Source organism: Mesocricetus auratus, unplaced genomic scaffold (genome assembly GCF_017639785.1).
Source record: "Mesocricetus auratus isolate SY011 unplaced genomic scaffold, BCM_Maur_2.0 Super-Scaffold_100004, whole genome shotgun sequence".
NCBI lineage: Eukaryota > Metazoa > Chordata > Mammalia > Rodentia > Cricetidae > Mesocricetus > Mesocricetus auratus.
Window position 1 is genome coordinate 29,255,958 of NW_024429189.1, and position 18,327 is coordinate 29,274,284.

At 42.4% G+C, this 18,327-nt stretch overlaps 1 protein-coding gene across 1 annotated transcript in view; it reads right to left on the bottom strand.

Annotated features, from left to right (window-relative positions):
- Window positions 1–6,616: 6,616 nt before the first annotated feature.
- Pla2r1 (phospholipase A2 receptor 1) overlaps window positions 6,617–18,327 on the bottom strand; it is a 120,664-nt gene continuing 108,953 nt past the window's right edge. The window contains exons 24-30 of the mRNA XM_005068998.4: window positions 14,977–15,215; window positions 14,097–14,265; window positions 12,001–12,141; window positions 10,913–11,029; window positions 10,050–10,226; window positions 7,987–8,019; window positions 6,617–7,886 (exon numbers count right to left, since the gene is read on the bottom strand). Of these exons, the coding sequence (XP_005069055.1) occupies window positions 7,672–7,886; window positions 7,987–8,019; window positions 10,050–10,226; window positions 10,913–11,029; window positions 12,001–12,141; window positions 14,097–14,265; window positions 14,977–15,215 (1,091 nt within the window). The 3' untranslated portion in view covers window positions 6,617–7,671. The remainder of the gene's footprint in view (window positions 7,887–7,986; window positions 8,020–10,049; window positions 10,227–10,912; window positions 11,030–12,000; window positions 12,142–14,096; window positions 14,266–14,976; window positions 15,216–18,327) is intronic.

Here is an 18,327-nt window from a genome sequence, read left to right on the forward strand (position 1 = left end):
GGCCTGGCAGCCTAGACTGTATGGAGAGTTCCAGACCAGTAAGAGACCCCGTCAGAAAAGACAAGACAATGACCGAGGAGCTCCTAAGATTGAACCTGGGCCTCCACGAGCACATGTGCACAAGCACTCTACATACGTACATGTACACACACATACAGACAAAGATATTTAAGATTAGAATGTTCATATCAGTGGTTCTCAAGCTGTGGGGTGGGACCCCTTTGGAGGCTGCATTTCAAATGTCCTGAATATTTAGATATTTACATTACAGTAACATAACAGTAGCAACGAAGCAATTTTATGGTTGGGGGGTCACCACAACAGGAAGGACTGTATTAAAGGGTTGCAGCATTAGGAAGGTTGAGAACCACCACTTTACACAATCAATACCTTTGTTTAAGTTGCATGGGGAGTTTAATTGCAGCCATAAGCCTTTGTGGGTTTCTGTTGCTGCTGGCTTGTTTTTCAGCAAAGACAGACTCGGAGATCACATGTTTTTCTCGGTATTAGGCAAAGCCATCCCGAGGATCGAATTCTAACTAGTGACTCTGCTGAGCAAGAAAATGGAACAAATGGAGTCATTACGCTCAGGGTAGAAGGAAAGGTACCCTGATAAAACATCCCCCTTGCCAGAGGATGTTCTTACGGAACTGAAATCTGAAATGCCACAAAGGGCTTCTTCGCCTTCAAGAAACCCTGGTCCCTTGCCCCGGGCTGCTGAGGATGCCCTGTCGGGGCTTGCTTCCTCAGAGATCGCGTCTGCTTCGTCAGCATTTTCTCGCTTCCTTATTTCAGACATGTTTCATCAAGTCACCACCTGGACAGGTAACTCGGCGCTCTCCATCTTCTGGCTGGCTTATGCTCAGACCCAACTGGCAAGGATCCCGAGTTAAGTTCTGAGGCAAAGTCTCCTTCCTGAATCTAGAGGAAAGCCTTAAACACTAAGAGCCCCGGGAACCATTGACTTAACTACACCATTCAGTTGCCAAGGGTTCTCACAACAAGGTGTGGTACAGCTACCTGCCCACTGTTTCTTTCCCGTGTTTAACACCGGCTGGCTATGTTGGTTAACAAATCCACTTATGCCAGGTTGCTAGGTATTGCAAATTACATGTAATTCCTTCTGAGATGTAAAACGGGGTTATGAGAGCTCTTTTTTATAAAAACTAAACTAATAGGGGCTGGAGGGATGGTTCAGAGGTTAAGAGCACTGACTACTCTTCCAGGGGTCCTGAGTTAAATTCCCAGCAACCACATGCTGGCTCACAACCATAAGATCTGGTGCCCCCATCTGGCACCTGCACAGAACATTGTATACATAATGAATACATCTTTAAAAAAAACTAAACTAATAGCTTTGTGAAGGTCTAGAAATGTGAGTAAACATTCTGTTATTGAACAGGACAATCTCGGATATGGGGAAGCTCTAGAGTGTGCACTCAGACTGGTCCACAGGTATCTACAGCACTGTTTCCACCTACTAGCAACAGTTAAAGCAGGCAATTGCGGACAAAACCTGATTGGACCAACTAGAAAGAATAGTGAAACAAATGGTGCTGTCCTTATGGCAAAAAGGATGAGTGAATACATCTGGGTATGTCCTAATAGAAAATACAGGTATAAGCTAAGAGTTTATCAATTTTCACAACCCTCTTCTTATAACTGATTTAAGAGAAAGTTCTTTGAGGTCCCAACTGAGTCAGATATAACTGCATCATCTGTAGTATGAGTAATAACAGGGAGGTAAGTTCAGTGACTGCCATCTGTAAAACTCCATTAGGTAGCAGACACAAGTTATAATTAGACTGTAATATTAAATTGCCACTAATATGCCATTACAGGCTATCTTAATTCTCTGGATGCCTTTTTCTTCCTGCTCTTGGGAAGTTTAGTACAAGATCACTATCAGGGTCAGGGACTTTCTACTGTAGTCTCATTTCTAGGATGCTCTCAGATGTCTCTCTGTGGCCAGAGGCACAGCTTCTTCCCCTGAACGCTTGATCAATGTGTGGAGACTGCGCGTTTCGTTGTATACTTTGAGGTGCCGTCCAGAATGGAATGAGAGCAGGATCAGAGGCATCTTGCTTAAACACTCCCAGTGGGGGTTGCTTGAGTAAATGCCACCTGTGTCAAGGCTTCCTCAGTGGCCAACCAGTCCCTGTGTCTTCATCGTTGTCATCCCCTGACTCCACCCACCACTTTGGAAGTATTGGAGCTCCCCTAGATGACAGTTCCTGCTGGCCCCGCCCTCCTTCCTGTGGGTCTTATTGCGGTTCTCCTTCTGTTCCACATCTCCCCTGGGAGGTTCCAGGGTCCACTGGGAAAGAGGGCTAATCATTAAGTAAGCATTAACTAATTGATTAATTAATTAAGAGAGCTAATCACGTCCATGATTTAGGTTTTCAGCTCCCATGAAGTCCTACCTCGTAAGAGGTTAAAGTTCAAACAACCACTTAATACAAGACCTCATAAGGTGCGATTCAGGGGGAGGAGCTCCAGTTAAGGCACAAACCATATGGAAATAATAATAAAGTTGTAATATCAGGGACGGGGAAGAGGCGAGAGAAAATAAAAATGATTCTTTAACAGTTTGTCATATTAAACTTAAAGAGATATCTATTTTAAAAATATCCAGGAATGCATACAAAGAATCAAATGTAAATAAGAGACTTAATGGGAACAATAGAAAAGACATTTATTAATTTTGAAACTCAGTGCTCATTAATAGGAAACATTAAAAATAACATAGATTGGGATAGTTTTTAAAAGGAGATATTGGTATTTATTGCTATTCACAATTACAAGAAATGGATGATAATATTTTAAATGCATTAAATTTGGTTCATCACGCTCACTTCATGGTGCGAAGAAAAACAGCACTTGAATGATTTTTCCCTTAATTTGTTCTAAATTACAGCAAAGTGCTCTGCAAGAAGCAAGTGCTTGTGTTAATTAACTCTGAGTAGAGAAGGTCACTGGCATACATGGGGCTCAATTTGTGGCTTTAGTGAGATATTCTCTTCTGCAATTAGAATTCATCATCAGGAATTGGAGGCATGGGTAGATTTTCATTTCTTTATCTAGCACTTCATGTTTGGGCACTTTTGTTGGCTCTTTAAAGACACTGAAAGTGCAATAATAATAATGAGATGGATTTATGAGATGAAACACACGTTCCACATGTTTATTTACAAGTACACACACAACATTGGCATTCTCTCTGAGCCAGGAATTTTTGAGTCGAATCTGTAAAACCACATTCAATGGCTTAACAGTGCTTCGCAACATCAGGAATTATCAAGCCTGAACTTTAGTTATGTTGAATTGTAAGACCATACACACAATTACAAATGCCATACTGTTTCAGAAACCATTCTCCAGGATCCTCGGAATTCCACTGGGGTTAGAGAGCCATCAGCAGCTAAGTAGTTGTAAGTGCACAGAAACTTTTAAATATTCTTTCTAATGTTCACTTACCTTTAGTTTCTTAGGATGTGTGCTGTTATCTGTATGCTTATAAAATTAAGAATGCTGTGGTACATGTTATGTTGGTCATACAACACATGATACGATACAGGAGTTAAACTGAAATTATTCGTGTGAGTTAATATTTGAATGCTAGGCCCTTGCCTCTTCCGATCCACTCTGATATTGAGTGTGAATCACTGTTTAAAACAGTGATGTTAAGTGATTTTAACCATCATGTCATTCCTGGATATTCAGAAGTTTTTGGTCATTTCAAAGAGGTAAAGAGACTTCAAGACTAAACATTCATCTAAAGAGATCATTCAAGTGTGGAGTTTCCAATGAGAAAAGCCATGCATTTAGAATGGGAAGATATCATTAATATTGTTATTATTATTTGGTTTGGTTTGGTTTTTCGGTAAAGGGCTTCTCCGTGTAGCCCTGGCTGTTCTGGAACTCACCCTGTAGACCAGGCTGGCCTTGAACTCACAGAGATCCTCCTGCTTCTGCCTCCCAAGTGCTGGGATTAAAGACATGTGCCACCATTGCCAGGCTTTGGAAGGTATTATTAATTGAAACAAATCTAAGACTTTCCAATTCTTAGAAATCGATGAAGATACTCAGCTAAGTCACAGGAGAAGAATTGCATATATATGTATCTTAATTTTTAGTGGTCACAGTGTCCACTAAATTTTGTAGCAACACAGGGTCAAGGGCCGTTCAGCAAAATAATATGTTTTTAAGATGTGCATATTAATAATGAGTGAGTTTGTAATCCTACTGCCTTTATGTTTTTTATGCTGTAGCTATGAAATTAAGTCCTGGGAGCTGGAGAGATGGCTCAGCAGCTAAGAACACTGGCTGCTCTTCCAGAGGACCTGGGGTCAAGTCCCAGCATCCACACGGCAGCTCTCAACTGTTTCTTACACCAGTTCCAGGGGATCTGACACGCTCACACAGACATACATGCAGGAAAAACACCAATGCATGTAAAATAAATAACTTAAAAAAGAAACTAAGTTCTGATTAAAAATAGATGTATATTCCCCTCCTAACCAAGAAGATATTTGCAATTGATACCTCCTGAGAGAAGAGAGATTAATTTTCTCAAATGAAGTAATTCTGGTTGGCCAACATAAAATGGATGGCATGTGTTTTTGTGTGTATGTGTTTCTGGTTTTGTTTCTTTCTTTTTTGGGGGGACTTACTGGGGTTTTGTTTGTTTTAAAAATTTTCATTTTATTGCTGAGAGAGAACATGATGTTGGCTGGAGAAGAAGATGGGGGAAGATCTGGGAAGAGTTGGGGAGAAGAAAGAACATGATAAATATACTTTAAAGTTAATGAAAGAAGAAAATTAGATTGCAAAAAAGACTTTAAAGGGTTCATATGTAGGAAAAGCATGATAGCACTATTTGTTTCTGAGGTTTCATCAATGGAAATGAATGCATGATCTGTTTGTGGGGACAGACTCTGGAGGTAAGGTTCAGTACTAAATATTAAGAACCAGAGCACTGACAAATAATGCCATCTCTTTCAGCAAAACTGCTTTTGCAATGACATAGTTTTGTCAAATTGCTATGCATGACTATCTATGAGAAAAGCCATAAATTAGAATGGGAAGATATTAATAATAATAATAATAATAAAAACTTGGAGGTTAATTGATTACAGCTTCATCAAATCTACTGAAATGAAAGGAATTTTAATTTTGCTTGGTAGATTTTTTAAAAAAGATTTATTTATTTATTACATATACAATGTTCTGCTTACATGCCAGAAGAGGACACCAGATTGAATTGTAGATGGTTGTGAGCCACCATGTGGTTGCTGGGAATTGAACTCAGGACCTCTAGAAGAGCAAGCAGTGCTCTTAACCTCTGAGCCATCTCTCCAGCCCCTGCTTGGTAGATTTTTAAATTGAGTTTTTATACCATCTGGTTAGCTAAGCCAATTATTCGTTTGAGTCAGAAATATACCACTGCCACATGATGTAACGTTTTTTTAAAAGTGACGTCCTAAGATGCAGGAAGAAATGAAAGTAGATTGTCCCAGTGTGTCAGCTCCACAACAGTTGCAGCAAAGGGCTGTGAGTGGGAGCCGTGTTCACTGTACTAGTCCACAAGGACTCCAGTCTTCACCCTGCATGGCTAATGATCCCCGTTGGCGGTGCAGAAGCACAGTCATACTTTCTCTCAGAGCTCCCCCTTGTGGCTAGCGGCCACAAGCACAACAAGGCCGTTAAGTTGATTGTACTGGTTGAAATGCACACTCAGGCAAGCCTGGAGAATCCCCATGCTTATCACAGGACTATACCTAATTTCCATAGCCACCTGCTGTCTTCTGTGTGCAGTCTGCTTCCTGGAATAAGATGTCATGAGCATAGAGACCTCCCTGACTCGCTTACCTGTCACCCGAAGGACCAATTCTAGAACAGAACATCTGTCTTAATAGGCGGCTCAGTAAACGTTTATATGAGAAGTAACTTTTCAGTCTTGATTACGGAGCCACTTTTATTTTTCAGAAATTGATGAAGGAATATCATACCTGTGACGACTTTTTTAATTTACAGAAAATACACTTTGAAATTTTAATTTGTGTGTGTGAGGGTGCATTACATAGATGTGTGTGTGTGTATGTATGTATGTATGTGGGTGTGTAAAGGCCAGAGGCTGACAATTATGTGTCTTTTTACATTAGTTTTTGAGACAAAGTCCATCACCAAATCTGAAATTCATCAATTTGGCTAGGCTGCCTGCAAATGAGCTTCAGGGATTCACCTGGTTTTGTTCCACTCTATTCCAGAGCTGGGGTGACAGATGTGCACTACTGCATCTCATCCCAGAGCTGGGGTGACAGATGTGCACCACTGCATCTCATCCCAGAGCTGGGGTGACAGATGTGCACCACTGCATCCCACCCCATCCCATCCCAGAGCTGGGGTTACAGATGTGCACCACTGCATCTCATCCCAGAGCTGGGGTTACAGATGTGCACCACTGCACTTGACCTTTAAGTGGGTGCTGGGGATCTGAACTCCGGTTCTCATAATTGCACAACAGGCACTTTACAAACTGAGCTACTTCCTAGCCTCAAGTACCATACCTTTAACCAGCCAATAGCATCAACTATTCCAACACATAAAAAAGAGATAGTCAAAATTGATAGTTTATTTAAAAATACCTAAGTGAACAAATGTATGTAGATTACTACTGGAGAGTCATTCTATTTAGTATTTCTCAGCATCCCCTCCAGTTTGGTTCTAATGGGAGTATAATTCAGATCTTCATTTTTTTCTCTTTAGGTTTAAGTTACACATATTCTGTATCTCCTGGTTATTATCATTATATATTATTTTATTACTTTAGTTTTAAATAAGGTCCATGAACTTTAACAATATTGAACTGTCAATATATCCCCTTGAGCTTACCTATAAAATACCTTTGACATGGTAACCACTTAGCAAGTGAGGGTTCATGCCACATTTCAACCACATGGCTGTTACTGAGAGAGTGCTGCATACCAAGATCTTCATATTTAGGAGGAGTGGTGTTTCTCCCATTTAGCTTAAGAATCAAACCTAATAAAAACTAATGTCATCCAAAGCATTAGGGGAAAACCCAGAACCTGGATGTTTAAACTCGGGACTTTCCCAAACCAGGCTATAAGAAATAACTGAAGGTGGGTGTTGGTGTTACATGCCTTCAATCCCAGCACTCGGGAGGCAGAGGCAGGTGGATCTCTGTGAGTTCGAGACCAGCCTGGTCTACAGAGTAGGTTCCAGGACAGGCTCCAAAACAACAAAGAGAAATCCTGTCTTTAAAAAAAATAACTGAAATAGAATCAAATAGGACACCGATTCTCAGAAGCACCATTCTCTCAACACAGTCAGAGCCCCGCCCCCTTCTCTTTTAATGTATTGAGTGAACCTACACGTCTGAATGCATGCCAGACTGGATTGAGAGTTCTCAGTGCAGGATTCTTTTTAATAGTTCTTGTCTAAACAATAACCAATGTCCCTTTTCAGAACGGGCTACAGTTAAAGGAAATGAATACATTAAACCTCATCTTCAAAACCAGTGCTTGAAGAAGAATTAAAACAGTGGCACAATTCACACTATTTTGGCGTCTTGTGAGGGGAACTGCAGACAGGACTCCCTTCACGGCATCCTTTGTTCTTTTTAGCTGGAGCAGCCTCACTTCATCCTCACTGGTTATTCTTTTCAAGATCAGAAATGAGAACGTTTTCTTCTAAATGCGCTGTGCTGAAGCTGAGTGTAGGATAGTAAAGACTCCTAGGCCCCCTGAGTCTCTGGAAGAAGCCACTGTCCTGCTTGTAGAGCCAGAAGGAAAGCCCGGAAATGACCAGGGAAGTTATCAGCGTCAGTGAGATTGCAAGAGGAACGATGCTGTAGCTACGTCCTGGAGGAAGACAGAAAACAGAGGACAGATACTCTCACATATCTGTTGTCTATCTTATTAATTCTAAGAAACATCTAAATATTCTCTCCTCCAAACCTACCTTTAACTGGATGCTCTATCACAGCTGGAACATCTAAAATAAATAATAAATTAAAAAATTTCTTTAAATTCAGTGAAGTTATGGCATTACTCAAACAAAGTAGGAATCCAACTATTGCTCATTCATCAAATCTGGTGGCATGTTTTTATGAATGATGTGTTAATGGAACTCTGATAGTCATTCATTTGTGTATCTATGGCTCTCTCTCTCTCTCTTGTGTGTGTGTGTGTGTGTGTGTGTGTGTGTGTGTGTGTGTGTCCCGGGACATGCACCACGGTGTGAGTGTATGTAGGTCAGATGACAACTTGTGGGAGTCAGTTCTCTCTTTCTACCATGTGGGTTCCAGGGTTTGGACCTGGCTTAGGTCGTTAGGCTTGGCAGCAAGTGCCTTTACCAGGTGAGCCATATTGCTAGCCCATGAGCCATTTGTAGTCATAAGGACGGGCGTTCATAACACGTGAGTACTTCTTTTTTTTTCCATTTAGTAAAGCCAAAAGATTTCCATGTAGTCTCAGCACTATTGCAACAGACATATATGTAAGACATGGTCCTTGCTTACAGGAGGTCACCATCTTGGTTGGGGTTCAATGAAGAGTTAGCCCCAAAATGAAAGGCCTGCTTGTCTGTATATCACAATTTTATAGTCAGCACCTTTCACGTCTGCAACTCCCAAGAGCCAGGGAAACACAGATTCTCCACTCCAGACTGGCATGGTTCCTGTTTCAGGACGTCCTACTGTAAGAGTGCTTCTCACTTAAGAAGGCTGTCTCATGGGCTAAGCTGCCACTTTTGGTCCGGGAAAGATGCAGATCGAGCTGGCACGCTGCAGAGGCACCTTCGAGGCTGGAGGAGGAGGGCTGCTGTGAGCCTCCAGTCCACATGGACTTTATACTTCCAGACCAAGCCGGGCGGCAGAGTGAGACTCTAACTCAGAAAGCTACATTAAAAATAATGATAACTACGTTTTTAAAAAGAGATAGTCTGGCACTCGGTGCAGCTGCGGTTTGGACTGGCACTTCCTCGCCTGTGGGATGGGTGTGTTTGAACTGCTCCACAGCTTTGAAAAGTTCCAGAGCTTTAATTAAAATTGGACACTGATGTATGCTGTTTCTGATTTGCCTTTGATGCTTACATGACAGCGAAAACTTGGACACGCTGTCAGTCTGATGCCTGCTACAAGGCTGCTGCACTTTGGGGTTTCAAATGTCAGCACCCCCACACTCGGCTTTTTCTCCGTCCTTGCCAGTGGTCTAGCCCGTCTTTCTGCCCCTCCCTGTGTTTTCAGTCATGCCATTCAAATAGCTAATGCTGCTCTTCGCATCTTGTTGAGTGTATCTCACCGTGGGTGTCTACACAGCATCCAGTAGATCCCCTGCTTCACCAGGAATCTTAGCTCTCTAGCCCAGCACTGGGTCCTGCCTCACTGGCCAGTTTTACTACTGTCAACTTCTCCAGTCTGAGCTCACTCTCCACGGCTGTTTTTGGCGATGCTGGGCCTCTGGTCTGAAATGCCATTCCTTCTCTGTTCCAGCTCCTGAAGCTTCCCTGCCCCTTTAGAACCCCTGAAGCCTTCTTCAGCAACCTGGAGGCACACCAACTTTCCTTTTTTTGCTAAAATGAGCATCTAGGAACTGTGTGGATTACTACAAACACCAGTGATTCTCATGGTATGCTAGTTCAGAAGCCTCGGCTGTTGTTTACAAGTGGCTAGGATTTTCCAGCTTAGTTCTCGGAAGCTAATCTCCATGCCTATAGACTGTATTTCTTAGGGTGGAGTCAAGTATGAACAGGTGCACCAAACGAACAGATGATATTTCCGAAGACCAATGATGACCCTAAACGTCCTCACACCACAGTTCTTTTTAGTGTAAACTCCATGACTTGATTTCATTTATATCACTAATGATTTTTTCCCCCTTCATAACAGAGAAAAGGAGCTTAGGTGTCTGACTTGTGTGATACAGAACAAGATGTAGAGCCAGAATCTATCTGAATGCTACCATGGTGGGTCAGCATTAACTCAGGGAAGCCATTACGAAGAATCACTCTGTCCCTTCACACACCTGCCTGCATTTTACATATGAATCCCCCTTTGTCTTTGCATGGGGTAAACTGCCATACTCCTTCAGGGATCCTCAAGGCAACACACGGATGGGGCTTGAGGTGGTCCACAGCTGGCTTCTGAATGCCCCAGTTTGGTTGGTCTGCGGGTGTTCCATCAAACCACCTTAAGGTTTCATCTGTGGAAAAAATGCTGACTTATTATGAATTGTGTGCATGATTACCAGTCTAACACTGGGACAAACCACAAAAGCAGCCCCCAAATTTAAGGAGACACACTTATTCCATAAGTGTGTTCATGAACAAAACACAGAAAAGGTGTATACATTAAAGCTATCTCCTGCGCAGTTTTAGATATCTTTAGATATCTTGCCTCTTAATGTCCTGATATTCAAACAATGTCCAGGATCAAAACACTCTTTGCAAGGATGGGCTTTCCCCAGCCTCGCATACCACTGTAACACTCTCTCCATGCCAATTACTATAATATTTTTTACAAGTACTTTTTAATAACGAGTTACAGAAAGAAAAGTGTGTCTCCAATTACACACATTGGTGTTTATGAGTAGCATGTACAAATTCAAAAAGCACAGTTTATCCTTGAAATGGCTCTCTGACTGTTGGGCTTTGTGGGGTATTTTCAAGCCAACGTTGCTTTGCCATACTAAGCCTGGGGACAGAGTTGGAGCAAGCGTCTTCACAGTCAGCATGACGGTTAACTTGTCATTTGTTTTGTTTGGGAGGGGTGGCTTTAGGATTCACACGATGCTTTCACAGCAAATGTGTCCAAGGAGAGCTCTGTGTCTCCCAGAAGCCTGAACAAGTACGTATTTATTTACGCCTCCTCCGCACACCCGTCACTTACTGTCACTATCAAACTGAACATTCAACCAAACCATCTGGACAGAAGAACTGAAAGCAAGAATCTCTTCCAGGACAAACGAATTTTCAGCCTCATCCTTGATTGCTAAAAGATTAGATCCTGTAAAAGACAAGCAGCCAATGAACAAAGGTAAATGCAATTCAGAAAAGTTTCTGTGCTCTTCTGTGAAACCTGGGCTTTGAAACGGAAACATTACACTACTCAGTACATTTTTATTTTCCTCTCTGGTGCTGGGGCTTTAGAAGACCAGGGCCTCCATGTTAGGCAAGTGGTCTACCACTGAGGTTCACGCCCAACCACATGTTTCCATTGTTAAAGAGTGATTGCATGGGTGGGGAGATAGATAACCCTGTTGGTAAACAAACATGAAGACCCAGGTTTGAATCCTCAGGACTCAGATAAAGAGCAGGGCTGGGGAGGCAGAGACAGGAGGGTCCCTGAGTCTTGCTGGCCAGGTTCATGGAGAGACCATGTCTCAAACATATTGGGTGGAGAGTGATTGAGGAAGATACCTGGTATAACTCATGTAGACTCAATCCCCACCCTTCATCCATACAAAAGTGATTAAAAAACAAGGTCTCACTATGTAGTCTGGCTGGCTTGGAACTCCCTATGCAGACCAGGTTGCCCTCAAATTCATAAAGAATCTGCCTTCGCCTCCTGAGTATTAGGTGGCCTGTGCCACCACACCCACCTAAAGCATGATTTTAAGACTTTTAAGGTAAAACTACATTTATAAAAATGTACAAGCTTTCCCTTAGAAAGCTAAAATACTGATGATCCAGTTTAGAGAACACTAAAGATTCATAAGCACATGGTGGAAGGAAGAATTTTGTGGGAGAGCTGTACATTGAGGCACCGTCTTGGGTTTTCAAAGTTTGCACTGGATATTGAGTCACCTATAATAGTTGTGCCTCTAATAAGCAAATTCAGCGGTGCTTTTTTTTTTTTTAATTTCAGTAGTTTTCATGGCTCCTAAAGTTACTGGATAATGAGCGTGTAAGAAAGCACACTGCTTACTGAGATGCCAAGGAGGACATGAAAGCGTTTCAGTGCCGCAGAAGAATTACCTTCTCTTTTGCAAAATTCATGAGCATCCTCAAAACTCCTGCGGTCCAGGACGGTAGAGAAACTGTAGCAATTACCTTTAAATTTTATCCAGGGAACTGATGTTTCTGGGCATAGCACTGGGTGCTCAGATGCCTTTGTTCCTGCGAAGACAAACCAGGCATGATTTAGGCTGGTGCCTGGGCTCCTATGCCGAGATAACCCTATTTTTACAACCAGTGAAAGGCCAGGAACAAGGCACACATTAAGATCTTCACAATAACACCCCAAAAGACTGGGTTTGATGTCAATGATTACAAACTAGGGTTAGGTTCTTGTGTTTCTGTTAGAAACACTCTTTACCTAAACATGTAGAGTGTGTTAATAGGACTATCTTGCCAGCTTACTTAGAGAGCTGCCTGGTGAAGGTAGCTGTCTACTGTTATCCTAAAGCTCAGAGCTTCAGGGAGATGCAATTCCTAGAGGAAGCGGTAAGCTGAATGAAATGATGTCTAAATGTAGGAAACATGCCCTGTGCTGGGCTGAATGTCACAGATTTCTAAAATCCTTTCTTGTCAGTAAGTCTATGAGAGAATAGCACATTCAGTAGGTATCACAATGGAATGAAACACAACACACGCAAAATAAATAAGCAGAGTTTGAGGGGTCTTTCCTTCTGGCACCAAACATGAGAGTCAGATACATCATGCTGAGATCCTGGCCCCATTGCTTCCCAGCTGGGTGACCTTGGGTATGTCACCTTCACTTAATTTCTTTGAAACAGGGAGCTAACAGCATCTCATTTTCTCCCCAAACAGTTTGAACAATTTAGACATGTTAGTGTGTGGCCTTTGTTATTTGAAGTATTTCTTTTACTATTGCTCTATAGACAAGTGTGTGTGCAGCACATGTGCCATGGTGGGGGAGGGGGGGAATAGGTCAGATTTTTTCCCTCCTCCTATGTGTGTTCTGGGGATTGAACTCAGGACGCAGGCTTGCTCTGAAGCAGTTGATGAGCCATTTTGCCATCCTGCCTGGCACTTCTTAAAAGTCTACAATACACAGCGAACATTTTTATCAATAAAGGAGGTTCATGGTGTTTTAGAAGAACTAATTTTGCTGTCTACATTTCACACGTTTCCGTATGTATATGCATACATGTAGACATCACTTGTGCTCAGTCCTGAATTACTGTCTTCTACAATTACGCAAAGCATGTGTGCTATTTGTAATAGTATCCAGAATATGAGTAAATAACGCAGTTCTATGAAATGCGAGATCGAAAAGGAGATCAGAGGGGGCACTTGAGCTGCATCTGACAGCAACCAAGAAGAAACCCGGGAAAACGGGATAAAGCACATCAGAGGGTGAGCGAGCTGAGCCTCTGTTCTTGGTACTGGTGATGGATGGGGCCTTGGGAAGCCGTTGAATGCTCCCCACCTAAGTTTCATTTCCAGTAAAAGACCCGGCCAGCCGAACTTCATGTAAACGTGATACTATGCAAAGTGGGGGAGGGACATACAGTGCATATCCGAGCAGTGCCAGCGACCACCGCCACAACCATTAATCTACCGCTATCGCCTTAAGCACAAACCTTCGGATCGGGTTCTCCACAGAAGCCGAAGCACGCCTTTCCAGTGTGACTTCCCATCTCTCTCTTCCCCTCACCCGGGATGCCGGGAAGCTGGCAAGCTCAGCACCAGCCTTGCTGTCTGCATCCCCATCCTCTACCCCTCCATCTTTATCTGCTTCTCCCCTGAGGTATCACCCATGGATCCCACCATTCTTCCAGTTCCATCTGCATCTGCCGCCGTGTCCTTCCAGAAGCCCTTCTGCCTCTTCCCCAATAGACAGGATGCTCTTTTAAAGGCAACAAAGCATTATTTTCAGACAATGGTGGGGATGGCAGCGTCGGAAGACGGTGCATCCTTTCCTTGATAATTCCTCTTACCTCATCTTCTAGCCATGCCTGGTATGACAGCTATTTGTCTTTGTATCATAGACTAGACTGCAAGTTGGGATTTTTTTATCATTCATGTTCATATTCCCTGCTGAGCACAGTCATGCACGAGGCAGTTGCACGGGACACATCTGTTGAGCTGAACAGAATTGTACTTACCAGTGGTTACATGACAAATGGCGCCTTGCAGAAATGACTCACAGGCTGTGCTATGCCAGTGTCCATTAGTGTCAGCAAAAACACAGTCACCAAGAAAGGCTGACTCCTCATCCTTCCAATAGGTGAAAGGGGATTTGGTGCCATCTGACCAGCCAAAATTTAGACCATTCTGCAGAGGGGATTGGAAGTATTATTTCTTTGCTAAGACTTGCTGGGACGACCCAATACCAATGAATACCATCCTACTTTCAAATTCTGCACTTTTTTCCAAATCAACCAGAGGTCATGGATGAATAGAGTTTACTTTTCAGTAATTCAAGAGTAATTCAACACTGGCTTTAAAAAGCAAACATGAACACAAAACAAAACAAAACATCAAAACCACACAAACAGAACTCTGCATGTTATATTTCAAGGGTAGTGAATTAATTAGTAAAAAAGTTTCTGATCAGGAAGCAGCAATCAGTTTTCATGGAGATTCTGGAAATCTAAAAAATTACCCAAACATGGTACTTGAGTTTGAGATGTGTTTCATTGCATAAATGAGCTAGTACTCAGGGATGCTTGAGAATTTCCAAAGGATCCTTGGGGGCATTATACTTAGGAATCAGGCAAGTGTGTGTTCATCCTAAAAAGATATACACTCTTGCTTTGTAGTCTCAGGCTTCTCAAAAATAAAGCAAAACCAAACCACATAAACAAAAACCCTAGCAACAACAACAACAAAACCCCCAGCAATTTCTTTATAAGCCAATAATTGAAATGTTACATTTTCCATGGTGCCTGGGACCTATTTTCACATGCTGATTCCAGTGGCAGTCCCCCTAAGGAAGCAGACAGAAACTTTGCAAAGGTGATTGGAGGGACTTTGAACACCTACTTCTGTGGTGGAAAGTCCAATCCAGTGCGCATGTCCCAGCCTGTTGAGGACAACCGTGAGGAAGGCCTGGTGGAAACTGTCTGTAATGCTGGCCAGGTCTGCTCCATGCATCCGGCAGGCTCTTCCTGCTGTGTACCAAGTCATGTTAGCACGAATTATTTTATAAGTTCTGTTTCCAAATTCTAATGTGTTGGGGACTGAATGGATATCAGACACGTTTACATGGTATTCAGGAGTATCTAGAACGAAAACAACGACAAAATCATTTGTAGCATCTGGACAACAAAGGAGGAGGTCAGGCTTAATATGCATCTTTGTCACCAGCATCCACATTGACCTGAGTTTTTCTTCCCAAAGCAATGAATTCTAAATAATGGCATACACTTGGAAGTGTGTGTAATGCTAGGGAACTGGAACACTATGGTGGTTTGATTGACAAGGGCTTCCCTAGGCTTGTACATTTGACTGGTTGGTTCCTAGTTGGTGGAACTGTTTGAGAAGGATTAGGAGGTGTGACATTGTTGGGAAAAGTATATTATTGGGGGTGGGCTTTGAGGTTTAAAAAGCCATGCCATTTCCAGTTAGCTCTCTCTCTCTGCCTGTGTGTGCTCTCTCTTTAATATACGTGCATTTCTTTTTGTCTCGTATTATGCCATATCCATAGAACAGCCTAAATTTAGGAAAACAAAGTAAAAATTTCTGCATTATCTGAGCTAGAGTGAATTGAGTCCCTCTTGCACACTAGGCTGAAAACTAAAATCAGTAAGTGGTTTGGGCTTATTAAAGGGCATGTTGAGATGTGAACGGCCAAAGGCCTGGACTTCATCCCCTTCCTGACCCTGCCTGGCTAAGAGACCTAGAGACAATTAGTCCTTCTGAAGTTGAAATGTCAGGTCGATAAGAACTGACAAGGTCTTCCTTAGGAGGGTGTGCGTAGAATTCGTTGTGATATCCACACAGGACACACTCTGTTTCACCTGGGACACATCAGACAATAAATATTGTTCCTCCCTCCCCTCTCCTGTTTCAGTCATGTTCTCCACAATTAAAATGGCAAAGTGGGAAGTCACTTTTTGCCTTTGTTACTGTCACTTGGCTTAGGAAGCACACATTTATGTAAAGCATAAGCGAAATGAGCCTATTTATTAATTAATTTGTGACGGACTGCACTTTGTGACCGGTGTGCTCTTTGCTGGGAGTCTGCTTTGCCAGACTCTGTTCCCAGTTTACGGTTAGTTACACAGAATCTATATGACACCAAAGTACTATTTTAAAATGACAATTAGTACAATAATGTAACTGAAAATTTTTCGTTTCCTTCCACTGGGTTAGACCATTGCTTTCATACATACGGATTTCCCCCAGTGCAACTAATCCTTTCAAGTTTCAAAACAAAACACAACATGATTTTGAGCAATGTGGCTTTGTGTCTCATTGTCTTGGAGAAGAAATAACTATGGAAACTGAGTTGTTTCCAACTGTTCATTCTTCCTTTTGTCTTGGTCTCTCTATCTCTCTTTTCCTGTGTGCGCGCACATCCGTGTGTGTGTGTGTGTGTGTGTGTGTGTGTGTGTGTCTGTGTGTACACACATGTATTTGTGTGTGAATGCATGCCTGTGTGTGTCATGGCATACATGGGGAGGTCAGAGGACAACCATGGATGTTGTTTCTTTTCTTCTCTTTACTTGAGTCAAGGTCTGGTTCTGGTGTTTTTCTGCTGTGTTTGCCAGGTTAGCTGCCTATGAGCTTCAGATATCCTCCTGTCTGCCCTCCATCTGCCTGAAAGGAGTTCTGGATCACAGAGGTCTGTACCATGCACCTGACTTTAAATGGGCCCTGGGGAGTCACACTCAGGTCCTCAAGCCTGTAAGGCCAATTCTTTCACCCACTGAACAACCTCTTCTGACCTCTCTCTTTTTAAAAAAAGATTTATTTACTTATTTATTATGTATACAGTGTTCTGTCTGCATGTATCCCTGTCTGCATGTATCCCTGCAGGCCAGAAGGGGGCACCAAATTTCATTACAGATGGTTGTGAGCGGTTGCTGGGAATTGAACTCAGGACCTCTGGAAGAGCAGCCAGTGCTCTTAACACCTGAGCCATCTCTCCAGGTCCCTCTGTCTCTCTTTTTTATTCATATTTCTTTCTTTCTTTTTGATTTTTGTTTTTTTTTTTGACTCAGGGTTTCTCTGTGTAACAGCCCTAGCTGTCCTGGAGCTCACTTTATAGACCAGGCTGGCCTCAAACTCACAGAGATCCACCTGCCTCTGCCTCCCAAGTGCTGCCACCACCACCCAGCTTATTCATATTTCCTTATTCTTTCAGGAATATAGCAATTTTTAACTCAAGCCCAATATAAGCATTTATTTATGTGGAAAATACAGGATGTTCATTGTAACAAGAACTAGAGTTTAATCTATTTTTCAGAAATACTGATTTTTAAAAACTATCTTTTGTTAAACATATGCTGAGAACTATGCTAAGCTTTACATGCGCATATGAAGTAGTTTTACAGAGATTGAAATCCAGGTTCATAGAAGATGAAGTCATATGACTGACACTTATGTAAAGAGGGCGTTTGGATAGCCAGACATCAGGCCTGTGCTCTCCTGCTCTGCCCTGCAATGTCACTAAAGGAGTGCCCATGTTGCTTGTCCCCAAATGCCAAAGAAAGCAATTGGTGGGTAAATTTGAGAAGAGGTCAACATTGAAGAAATAGAACCACTATATTAACTGAAATACTGTTTTGTTTTGTTCCTTTTTTAAGACCAAATTTCCTTGTCTATAGAATGGGGAGACTTTGACCTAGTTCCTGGAAAGGTCTTGAAAGTTTTATGGCATAATGTTCATGAACCCAAGGCCTGGTGCCAGGCACAGGGACACACCACAGGTAGTGAAAGCAAGAGCTGTCTCTGCTATTTTTATTATTCAAGGACATGGGACAGTCACACTGCTCATTCATCCCACTAGATATGTGTGATACTGTGACATTTTAATTAGGATCTTAAATGTCCTCACAAGGCCCAGGTACCCCAGCTGTGATCCCCACAGTGGTGTCACCGGGGCTGACAGAGCATTTCACAGGTGAGACCCAGCAGAAGGTCTTAGGTCACTGTGCATGCCACTGAAGGGGATTGTGGGAGTTTAGACTCTGTCTCCAGTCATGAGCTGAGTGGCTTTGTTCTGCTCCCAGGTCCCTCCATAGTGTTCTGCTTTTGCCACAGCTCCAAAGCAATGGGTTTAACCTTCAAAATTATTACGCCAATATAAATCTCTCTCTTTATAAGTTGATTTTTACAGGCAGGGGAAGCTCTCACATGTGGCTTTGATATTATACTTCAGAAATCCTG